At 36.5% G+C, this 12,041-nt stretch overlaps 2 protein-coding genes across 4 annotated transcripts; one reads left to right on the plus strand and one right to left on the minus strand.

Annotated features, from left to right (window-relative positions):
- Window positions 1–2,463: 2,463 nt before the first annotated feature.
- LOC132849842 (CMRF35-like molecule 7) lies at window positions 2,464–5,234 on the plus strand. The gene is made up of 4 exons (XM_060875759.1): window positions 2,464–2,550; window positions 2,635–2,964; window positions 4,630–4,804; window positions 4,903–5,234. Exons 1-4 carry the CDS (start codon window positions 2,517–2,519, stop codon window positions 5,027–5,029), a joined length of 666 nt encoding a protein of 221 aa, XP_060731742.1. The 5' UTR covers window positions 2,464–2,516; the 3' UTR covers window positions 5,030–5,234.
- Window positions 5,235–6,622: 1,388 nt separating this feature from the next.
- On the minus strand, window positions 6,623–11,730 carry LOC132849841 (putative methyltransferase DDB_G0268948). 3 transcript variants are annotated; one of them, XM_060875756.1, is made up of 8 exons: window positions 11,128–11,266; window positions 10,337–10,520; window positions 10,030–10,217; window positions 9,114–9,274; window positions 8,752–8,965; window positions 7,837–7,937; window positions 7,184–7,321; window positions 6,623–6,870 (listed from the first exon to the last, which is right to left on the minus strand). In XM_060875756.1, the coding sequence occupies exons 3-8, from the start codon at window positions 10,138–10,140 to the stop codon at window positions 6,780–6,782; spliced, it is 816 nt and encodes a 271-aa protein (XP_060731739.1). In that variant the 5' UTR covers window positions 10,141–10,217; window positions 10,337–10,520; window positions 11,128–11,266; the 3' UTR covers window positions 6,623–6,779. The 3 variants fall into 3 exon arrangements, with proteins under 3 accessions (XP_060731739.1, XP_060731740.1, XP_060731738.1); XM_060875757.1 differs by lacking the exons at window positions 10,337–10,520; window positions 11,128–11,266 and adding an exon at window positions 11,714–11,730; XM_060875755.1 differs by having other exon boundaries at window positions 10,030–10,520.
- Window positions 11,731–12,041: the final 311 nt, after the last annotated feature.

Below are 12,041 nucleotides of genomic sequence, written 5' to 3' on the forward strand. Positions count from 1 at the left end.
GTAATAAATATAATATTTTTTATATGAAATTTGAATTGAAATCTTACATTTATTTGATCTATGGTGCCCTCTAGTGGACATCAAGCAAATAAACAGAAATAAAGGAAATGATTTTATTTTGTGGGAAGGTTTGGGGATACATGGGTGTCTCTTGTGGTCACAGATTGCCCACAGCACCTTCAGCAAATAAATAAATTAACAAAAGAAATAAATCATGGTGTTTTTTTTTTGTTTTTTTAACCAGAATTCCCATATTAGTATGCAATGTGATCACTATTTCTCTGGTAAACATTGAAAAGTAGGGTTCATTCCCACTAAACAGCCAGCCAGTATTCCTGGCATAAAATTGCTACTGAAGATTTATTTATGAATGAATAAATTACTAAAGTAATCTCATATTATATTATGATTAGGTCATTTTATGATGTTTATGAGACTCCAGTAAGTAATAATCATAGTACAAACACAATATAAACCTCCCAACTGGATCTAATGGGGTAATCATGTGGTAGAGGCACACTTAAAAAAAAAAGCTCCTGTTAATGTTCACATCAAATATGTTTTGTGTATGTGAAAGTCCGAGGAGATCAGCAGTTTCAGAAATACTCAAACCAGCCTAACTGGCACTAACAACCATGTGCCAGTCATAAAGATCACACCTTTTTCTTCATTCTGATGTTTTATCTTCAAACCAACCATCTAACCCTAATGATCAAGCCTGAGATGAAGGGTGGTGAGGAAAACCTCCCTGAGATGATGTGAGGAAGAAACCTTGAGAGGAACCGGACTCAGAAGTGAACCTCATCCTCATTTGAGTGACACTGGACAGGAAATAATGTAAATGGTTTATAACCAAGTGGAATTATGCAACCGAGATCCTGAAAAACTAACAGGACACTTCTGAGTTAATTACAGAATTAATACTAATTTCCTAGCTGCCAAATGTTCACTGATGAAGATCCGACCAACACAACGGCAGTTCAAAGATGGTGTGATGGTCTTCAAGTGGTTCTATCTACAGCAATCCCATGGGTCACAGTCTGTCCATGCAGATCTACCCCCAGCAGAGTGCACCACCAAGCGACAAGACTCCAACGTTGGTCAGGATGGATCAGGTAGTTCCGGGAAGAAGAAAATTCCAGTATTGAATTTCTTAACAGTAAGAAACAAGAGATCTTCCTGTTTCTGTATTACATTACACAATATTGAATTGTCCAACATAACACAATCCACAGCCTGAGGCTAGCTCTCTCATCCTGATCACTGAGTCACCTGGAGCTTCCGAGTAACCAGGGTTTTATCATACAGTTTACAGGCATTAAGTTGCCCCAACATGCCCACTAGATATCATTCATCATCATAATAATACACATTAATCACCGTCAGACGCTAATCTGGGTCAGACGCTAAAGGGGAAAACAACAAAAACTGGGTTTTTGAGACTTACGTATATAAAATGGATATAAAAAGTTTACTCACCTCTGTTAAAAGTGCAGTGTTTTGTTTTATATATATATACACACACACATACACATAAAAAAAACTAATATAATTTCTGTTACAGAGATGGCACAGCCAATAGCATTTTATGGAAAAAGGAAAAGAATGTATAATGACCTGATTATATAAACCCTGCTTTATATAACACTTTTGTAGGAGCCAAATCAAGCTTTGTGCTAATTCCATGTTTCTTTCCTGTGAATAGTTGATAGTTTCTTTCTTGTGGATGATTATGTGGCCATAGGGCTGTCTACCCCACCTAGAGGACAGTTGGGAGGCTGAAGGTGAAGCTAATTGGGCCATTCCAAATCTTTGGGTAATAATCATCATAAGTACATTCGTCAAGAATCCATCCATTATTCCATCTGTTCTGAGAAAATCACCAGTCTCACCACTCTGATGAGAAGCGTTCCCATAGCACGATGCTGCCACCACCATGCTTTACCACTCGTATGGTGTATTTTATTTGATAAACAAGCTCTGAAGAATCCAAAGTAGAACATTTGCCTTTGGTCTCATTAACACATTTATTTTCACACATGGGTTGAAGTGAGAATTTTTTTTGGGGTTGCATTGTACATCTTTGGTTTGGGGGAAAGCTTTTGTACCCATCACCTGATCAGTACATTTAAACCACAAGAACAAAGAGATTGATGCTCTGTAAGCTCTTTTTAAACCATGGCATCAGTAGACGGATAAAACCAAGAAGGTCTCGAGAAAAATCCTGCAGAAACTTTATTTGGAGTTAAATCAGAATCACTTCTTTCTTACACAAAGTTTTAAAAGAAAAACTGTTTTATCTTAAAACACAAAACAGACAATCTATTTTAAGATAAAGTTTTCCTATGCTTGCATGAGAGCGTGTTTCCTGTGTGAAATCTTACAGCCACAATATGCTGACCTTACTTATATAACAGGAAGATGTGTTGAGCTTTCTGTTTCTTTTTTTTTTTTTGTCTCTTTCTATACCTGACACATCATTTGTCAGCATCTGAAATGTGCAAGTGCGAACAAAAATGATGTTAGTCCTATTGCTTTTCCTAGAAAAGGGTAAGTCCTGCCATAAATACTAGTCATTGAATCATCATTACATTATAAGCATGTTATGGTTCTCTGACGGTTCTCTGGATTTAGTTGCAGGTTTTAACGCGCTCACCGGACCTAGCGAAGTGAAGCAATGTGCAGGCAGATCCGTTCACGTCGTCTGCCACTATCATTCCTTTTACCGGGACAATGTCAAATACTGGTGCAAAGGCTATTATTTTAACCACTGCACGATTCTCGTAAGGACGAGTCAGTCTCAGGACGTCTATGAATCCCTGCAGATAACTGACAATAAGAGAGAGAGGTTTTTCACCGTCCACATGAAGAACGCTCAAACGGAGGATAGCGGATGGTACTGGTGTGCGATCGAAAGAGTCAGTCGTCACGTAAGCAAATCCATGCAGTTGATCATATCTGAAGGTAAGCTGACTTTCCTCTGAACAACATCAATGAGAACTGGTTTTCTTTTATCAGTTATTAGAAAGTATGACCATTGTGACAAATTATTTGGTTACAAAAGGATTTTAGAAATGTGTTTGAGAAACTTGAGAAACATGTTAAAGGTTTGTTCTTGTTTTCTAAATACACTGAATACACCTACAACAGGAGTTTACTATCAAGAGAATTTCAGGGTTAAATCTAAAGCCATTTTTCACTTATCATCATCCTCATCATCATCATCCTAATCATGTGAACATCTAATAATTTCTCTTTATTAATAAGCTGTAGGACCACGATTTGCAGTTTTTATACAGCTTCCAACCTTCTCAGAATAGATTCATACAACTCCTAAATATAATAACGGATAACGGAATTTAAAATAAAATAAAAAATAAAAAAAATAACGGAATTTTTGTACTATTTGTCTAGCAGAACAGCTTCCCACTGTTCTATCCAAAATCTTCCATATGATATTTAAGTCAAGTGATTACGCTGCCCAGGGCAGTTTATACTAGTATTCCAGTTCATTCTGGTGCTCCTCAAACCAAGACAGAACTGTTTTTTCGCCGTGTGTATGGGATCATCTTGAAAAACCGCGTCATCATTTGGAAACAACATTTGAGCCATCGGATGCACCTATGAACCTTAGAATTTCCAAATACTTATGGCAGTAACACGACCATGTAGGTTAATGAAGGGTGACAGAATACCAAGATATGGCTGCATAAATCTTCACAGATCCACCCACCATATAGATAGGAAAAATTTTGCTATAAAGTTTTAATTTCCCCAACGTATGGAGGAGACTCTTTAACACTCTGTATAAATATAAAAATATCAACTTTTTCTTTTTTCTATATTATTACACAAAATATTATTCTATAATAATATAAGCATAAAAGTAAAAAGTCAAATTTTATTGACTTTTAAAAATGAAGATGAAAATGCATAAACTTGGCCACAGGTTGGAAATATTCGGGTGCTTTGTACTCTTTGGTACGTATATAAAATGTAAGATAAGAATTAAAGTTTGTTTTTTTACCACCATAGTAAAAGTTTCATGACATGAAATACTGACATATACTGGGGCAGTGGTGGCTCAACTGGGTTGTTGATCGGAGGATGTATATGTGGTGATAATAAAGGCTTCTGTGCCGTTCTATTACTGTGTTCATGACACATACTGGATTCAGATAAAACGTCAAACAGCTTAGCTTCTGCCTGAAACATGCTAGCAACCATCTGAGATTCCTTATTAGGTTCTTTTTAAGCAACTACCAAGAAACCACCCGTAATTGCAGATTAACCAGCCGAGGAAACCCAAAGCAACCACTTAGAAATAAAATATCAATCGCCTAACACACAAGCAACTACTCACACAGTCACCTGGCAACCACTAGAAATACCGTAAACACCACAAATTATGATTACTTCTAACATTTTATTACTTAGATCTAATTTTATATTAACATTGACAGTGGTGTAACATAAAACTATTCACATTATAGTTTTTTTTTTGTTTCTGTTTTTCAGAATCTGTCAAGCCAACATCATGGGGTCACTGAAATTAATCTTTCCCCTGTGGTGTTTGGCTTGAGAGCTTAAAGTTTCCATTCTTAAATGGAACTGTTTTTTTCCCCACAGAAGCACAGCATTGTGCAGCGTCCCGTGAGACACCGCAAAACATACAAGAGGTGACAGTTCGACCACCGACGAGCGCTTTGACAACTTTCAGATTCCCCACAATAACATCAACTTCATATGTAACGACGCTGAAAACCACAGATCTGACAGAAATGAAACACGAAAGCGTGCCCATGTAGGTTAACCTACAATGCTGTCGTCTCTATTTGCCATTTATAACCAATGTAAATTTAAACTCTCAGCAATCTCATTATGTTTAATATTTTTTTTCAGAGAGATTTACGTCACCGAGTGTTCCGTCCACCAAATATGGAGCATCGCACGGTGGATACTCTTTACAGGAATGTGTCTCTACCTTTCCTGTTTCATAACATGCTTTGAAATATGGTTTAGAATATAGTCAATAAGAGACGCTAACTTTTTTATAATGTACATGTCTTTTATTTCATGACAGAGATTTGGGTGCTTCCTTGGGTTACATTTTGGGTAGCATTGTGTAGTGACATTTCTTATTTTAAGCAAAATTTCTCAGATTAAAAGAAGCCTATGCTAGTAATACTATCTATAAGAGCTTAAAAAAAAAAAAAACAAAAAAAAAAAAACAATAGCCAAGATTTCTACATTTTACTTTGTACTTCTCTTCTGGCTTTGATGAAACCTACAGTATTGCAGGTCATCATCATAACACTGGAAGCTAATACCATGATTACATTCATTTTTACCCCAAGGTAAAATACATATAGAAAAAAAAATGGACCCAAAACAGAACCTTGTGGAACACCAAACCTTTCCAGAATCACCCTTTTACATTTATAAACTGATAACAATCAGTCAAATAAGACCTGAGCCTGGAAGAGGCTATGTTCCATCCCAAGTAGAATAGTTTGATCAATGGGGTCCAACCAAACAACACCAGCAAGGAGACCCAACCCTGGTCAGAGGCCAGCAGCAGGACATTTACCACTTTAACCAGTGCTCTATCTGTGCTATGTGCCAGAAAAAACTAAATGATGAAACCCCACTCCATCACAACACCCCAAGACATTTAGACAGTCAAATCTAGCTAGGGTTAAGGTGACTTGAGCTAGCTAACTCCCTCCTTAAGAACCTTATAGTACATAATGTTAGGCCATAGTAAATGTCAATAAGAAGCACTTCCAAAAATAAAATAGTTCAGCAGTGTCCAATCGTATCTGCAAAAGGCCAGCGGTTGTCATACCACTCAAGCAGGAGCCATACCTGATTCCACCTGTTTAATGAGTTGGAATTAAACCTGCAACCACACTGTGCATTTCCTGACAAGATCGGACGCCCCTGAGTTAGATGTAGATGAGGACTATTCACTATATTTTTTCCACTAGGATTCTATTCACTATATTTTGAACATTTTTTACTTGCCTTCATTCATCTATCCATCTTCAGTAACTTTATCCTAGTCAGTGTCACAGAGTCTATTCCAGGATCACTCGCCTTGAGGTGGGAATCAGATGCCAGTTGATTTCAGGACACCATGGCACACATTCTGCCAATTTAGTGGCACCTATACACTGCCCAGTATTTCACTGTGAGGTGTGAACAGACCGCTGCTAATTGTCCTTCAGTTTTCATGTGCTTTTTGGCATCTAATGAAGAATACTGCTCACATCAATAACCATTTTTAAGTCATTTTAAAATATTTTAATATTATGCATTTGGCCCAAATGCCAAATCTAACAACAACAACAAAAAAAAAAAAACAGGAAATAATTTTTAACTTCAGTGTTATTTTGCTAATTATTTACATTTCTGAGTGGAAAGTGCGGTGATTTTATCCTAAACCTAGGAGTTACATTTTCTATGAGCAGTGAAATGAACAAACTGCGTTGGACTCTGGACATGGACATCGGGACATGGGGACAGCAAAGTACTGACTTGCACATGCATTTAAATTCTACACCCTAACCTTTTTTTTAATTATTATTCTAACATTAAAGAATTAGTTCCAAGTCACAAATGCAAAATAAAAGTTTTATTTTTATCATTTGACTAGTCGTCTAGACACGGTTTACTATATCTTAACATTTAATATGGTGCAAATGTGTGGTAGATAAGGTAGATTTCTTTTACTAGTGCGCTAGTGATCCGCGTCTCTCAAAACAGAGTGGTTCTCTTCACTGTGGTTTACACGCCAGGACACAGTAGAAGTCCGTTACGAACTCTAACTTGGTGTCAGGTGAAGAGACGCCCATTTCCTCTAGAAGGCTGAAACATATGAATGGGTTAAAACAAACATACTCAGTCTCTACATACAATGCAAACAAAAACATCATTAATAAGAAGAGATTTCATGTAGAGTTGATAACGTACACATGGGATGATAATACAGAAAGAATAAAACACACCATGGCATGCTGTTATAAGGAAATAATCAACACTAGGGAGTCGTCTTGGTGATACGACCCCAAAGATGATTATCGTGACAAAATGTTCATTAAAAGAAATGAGTTCCTGTTATCATCGTACAGCATTTATATAATTCTGTATAAATGTATTGGATCATTAGTAAACAGATTACCGTGTCATCATTGACGCTAAAAGAGCAGCTGCAGCTTGGGGATCGGTCTTAAAGTAGGTCTGACAATAAGAGAAAGACTCCACGAAGCCGACTACGCCTGCAACCGTCATCTCCATCTTCAGTGGGATTCTTTCAATCCTTTTCAAGAAGACACGGGTTAAAGGTGAAGTCAAAGTCGAAGTTATGATGTACTGCGATGTAGTGTAGTTTTTTTTGTCTAGCCCACAGTATTGTTGGTGAAATGCAAGATAAAATATGAACGAGTAAAAACATTCACTTTCATAATGTATAATATAATTAGAAAACTCAATCATCTGGGTTACTGCTGTACTTGGTTTTTGAGTCAGACTCAGAATGATGTCTAATGTTGAACAGGCAAATAAAAGCTAAAATAAGACTAAATTACATCAAGCTACAGTTATATATTTAGCAATATAGACTGAAATTCTGCTGCTGAAACTGAATGAAACGTGGAAGAAATTTTGACTCCGTTCTGTGGTAATAAAATTTTTAACAATATATATTTTATGTGAATAATACGTCCTATTTTACGAACTAATATTGAACAATAAATATTGGTTTAAGTTCATATCCGTTATTTATGCGAAAGATTTATCATCACTTGACATATTTCTGTAAATCGTTGCATGTACCTCTCTTTGTCAGTGAAGGGTATGGCGTCAAATAAAGCTTGCAGTCTGCTATTGGCTAGAACCACCCGAGGACTAGCGTAAGGTTTGAGAACTTTCTTTACCTAAAGAAATACAAAGAGAAGACGCCATTTTATCAGATTATTATAGTAATAAATGTACAAAGTAAAAATCAGCTAGGCTTTTAAAGAGCTGTAAATATATTGATACGTTTTCTTTAAGGGTTCAAGTCTCATTTGTTTAGATTTCTGTAAGAATGTAATAACTAAATTAATTTTGTGTTTGAGGGACAAATAGATTGTTCTATAACTTTTCAACTTTAAATAATAATAAAAAAAAAAATCAATCCCAGATTAAATAAGATTGGTTTAGTGACCAGTCAGAACCTGGAGAACATACAGTTTATGGTCAAAGGTATATGGACCATCACTCCCATAAGAGCTTGTTGGACCATATGTGCTTTTTGCCTGTGTGGATTTGTGCTCATTCAGGTCGTGCACTGATGTTGGTTGAGGAGGTCTGGGGTTTTCCAGTTCCAGGGCTCTGTGCAGGACACTTGAACTCCTCCAATCCAGCCTTGGAAAAACCATATCTTCATGGACCTCGCTTTGTGCACAGGAGCATTGCTGGAACATGCCTAGAACTCTTAGCTCTAATAAAGGAAAATTTTTAAATCTACAAAACTCTGTGTCAACAGTTTGAGGAAGACCCCACGGTCAGTGTCCACAGTGACCCCACAGTCAGTGTTGACATGCTTTTGGCCATATATTGTATACTTTATTCCCAAAACTCTACTTGTAAGAAGAAGCTTTTCATCTATGAGTGAAGCTTTTCTTTGTGTCCATCCAATCCTGTGGACATCTCAAGTGACATTCCTGTCTAAAAAGTGTTTGACAGTCAGTGTTCCTCACTTCTCACCTCTGCACAGATGTTGTTCAGTTTGTCACCGCAGGTGCCATAATGCAGACTGAATTCATCAGTGTAGCCCAGAAGAGCAATACAGCCACGAGGCTTCAACACGCGTGCTGCCTCCTTCAGGAAACGCTCGGTATCAAACCAGTGAGCCGCAGACGCTGCAGTCAGTAAATCCACGGAGCCATCGGGAAATGGCAGCTCCTCGGCTGGACCTGACCTGTAGTAAGCACCAGGGCAGTACACAGTATCCTCCATATAACTCAAACTTTAGATAGCATCTACACATCTGTACGAGATGTATAATCTCACATAAAAATTTTCACATAAACGCAAGAAGAGACAGCAGAAAAGACTTTAAGGCAGACCTGTAGGTTACGTTGGCAAACCCTGGCACCGCTCTGGCTTCCTCCACTTGGCATTCGCTCACATCAATACCCACCACTTTTTGAAAATGAGACGCCAGCAGACGAGTGTTCTGTCCCGTCCCACAGCCCAGGTCCACAGCCAGCTCGTGAGGAGGTCCCTTCTTTTAAACAAAGCACATTTATTTTTAAATTTATTACAGTGGGACCATTGAGATGAATAGTGCCAGGATTTAATCTCACAACCTTAAGCCAGAGGTGGAAATGTGCGTCATGTTCAGTACACATGGTGTTATAACAGATACTAATATCTAATGAATGAAACCAATTAAAGATTTCCTGAATGTTGTTAATGTATGTATTTTAGATCTTCTATGTTACGTGATAATGAGGTAACAATTTTCTCAACACAGCTGCGACTCATTTATAAATGAAGAAAAATAAAACTGGTCATTAAATTCTAACCACAGAAATGGCATCGAATTAACAGAGGATGGGTTTGTCTGTACATATCCATAAACTGTGAACAAATGGCTCAACATTCAACAGTTTAAACTCTCAATTCTCATTATGAGGAAAAGGAAGACAAGTACGATTTTTTTTAATGCTCTATAAAATTGAAGTTTCCTTATGCTTGGTGTCCATGATCTTCATGTTTCATGTCACACATCATTTCTAGTCAGAAAAATTGTCTCTGTGAGAAAAAGTCTCTACGGATTTGTATCGACGTTCAATTAAATCGTCTTCTTTTTCTCCCCTCATTGTTTATTTCATGTTCCCAGGCGTCTGACCTTTTACAGAGATTTGTGGGTCTCGTTACCTTCAAATGAGTTGTGTTGGGAAACGGTTTTGCAAAGAAGAAGTGTAAAGAAACTTTTTGCACAACAACAATGTAATATTAAATCAATGTCTGTCCTACCTTTTTGTTCAGGAAGTCCAGAATAAGCTCCAAAACCCTATCGGGTGGAATTATGCGATACTTTTGGTAAATGGACGCATGGTGTTTCTCCTCAAACAGCCTGTGAGCCATGGCACTCGAGTTTCTTCCCAGGAGTAACTCAGCAAACGATTAAGCTCTTGTACTTTTCACACTCTGGTTAATAATTACTTCAAAAAAGAGAGACAGAGAAGTTGAGTAAACATTATGTGTAGAAAGCGATCACGTGTCCTTACGGGCGGCACCGACTGGTCTATCAGTCTCTATCGGTTTATTTACCAAACTATACCTCAGAGTACAGTATGTTCATTAATTTCAGTCCTGTCGGTTTATCAGAAGATTCCCTTCACCGTCCACTTTATTAGAAACATCTGTACGTTCACGGAGTTCAGCCAATCGTGTGCTGGGAGGTTTGTGGAGATAAAGCCGCTCCTTTCTAAGCTTTTACCTCGAATCTTGGGAACACTTTGTTTCTGTATTTACAGTACAATAACTTTAATTAATATGAACTGGTATTGCAAAATAATAAAGCTGAAATAAAAGTAAAAATAAATTAATAAAGAAATAAAAGAACATATATACACACAGCAGGAGGCTCTTATTATAATGAGAAACTACATTTCTAATTGACTTTTGGACATTTTTTGGACTTTTAGATCATTTCTTGGGCATCATTTCTAATCCTAACTGAACAAATGTTAATTAAACTGAAATGTTAATTAAACACAACCTAGATTTGGCTTCTAGTTCTTTCTGAACAGATTAATAATGAAGAGTTGGACAGAATTACACTGAAGTACTTTGTATAACAATAAAACTATAATCTAACTTTTTTTGCCAAATTATTTATTGTTATTTATTTTACACACAGTGTACTTTAATGACAAACAAATTACGTCACAAATAAGCGACAGAAAAAAAAAGAGGCTGAGGGGGCGGGGCTAATCTAGATCACTTCCTTGTTTATATCCCAATTAAGAGCAATAACAAATCTTTACACGCGGTGAAATGTCGGACGAATGATTTTTAATCTCAGAATTAATCTGAAGTTAGTTATTTATTTATATTTAATAAACTCACCATCTGCGCGTGGCTAATTGTGACAGAGGGGCGTGAGCCTTTTATTTATAGGTACATTTTCAGTCTTTGTATCGAATTGTTACCTCAGTTTAAGGTTTTTTTTTTTTTACATAGCTAATAAAACGAATAAAGACAAAAAAAAAAAAGGAAACAGTTTTACGAAAAAAAAAAAGCAGGTAGCAACAACACGCTCTCGTGCACTCTCGGACCAATTCTCGCGAGATTTCCTCGAAGCTCTTAAAGAGACAGGACCTATTATTTCTCCTTCTTTGCTAGGTGCTAAAGTTTTTAGCAGTATGTGAAGAAAAATTTTAGTGTTTCTATTAAAAACTCAACAAAAACTCCACTATAAATGGAAATTGATCTAAAAACACAACTGCTTCATGTGTTAATTGGAACAGACTATTTTAAGATAAACAGGTTTATTAGTATATATATATGCAGTCAATTTTGCCATTAGAGATGAGCCTTGTGTCTTAAACTGGAAAAGAAACAGAAATTAAATGATTAAACTCAGTCCAGAAGTGTTAAATTAATCACTGAATAAATTTGTACCAAAATTATAGTTAATAACCATTTGTCCAACCTGAAGCTCAGAGCCTGGAAGAAGCTGCAGGACACAGTCTAATATAATAAGAGTCTGTGGTTCTTTTATTCTTCGTGGAAAAGTGTATGTTTTTGTTAATTAAAACAAAATTGTTTTTTAAAATGACACTTATTGTAAAACACAATAAGTGATTATTATTATTATTATTATTATTATTATTATGTAAAATAACTAAACTTTTAATTTGAAAGCCTTTTATTGCCTAGGCACATAAAGTGCATCTGTTCAATCTGGTGACAGTGCAAAAGACAGTGCAGGACAAAATACAAAAAAAGATGGTGTAAAAAGGGAAGCTAATGAAATAGAA

Source organism: Tachysurus vachellii, chromosome 8 (assembly GCF_030014155.1).
Source record: "Tachysurus vachellii isolate PV-2020 chromosome 8, HZAU_Pvac_v1, whole genome shotgun sequence".
In the NCBI taxonomy this organism is placed as follows: Eukaryota; Metazoa; Chordata; class Actinopteri; order Siluriformes; family Bagridae; genus Tachysurus; species Tachysurus vachellii.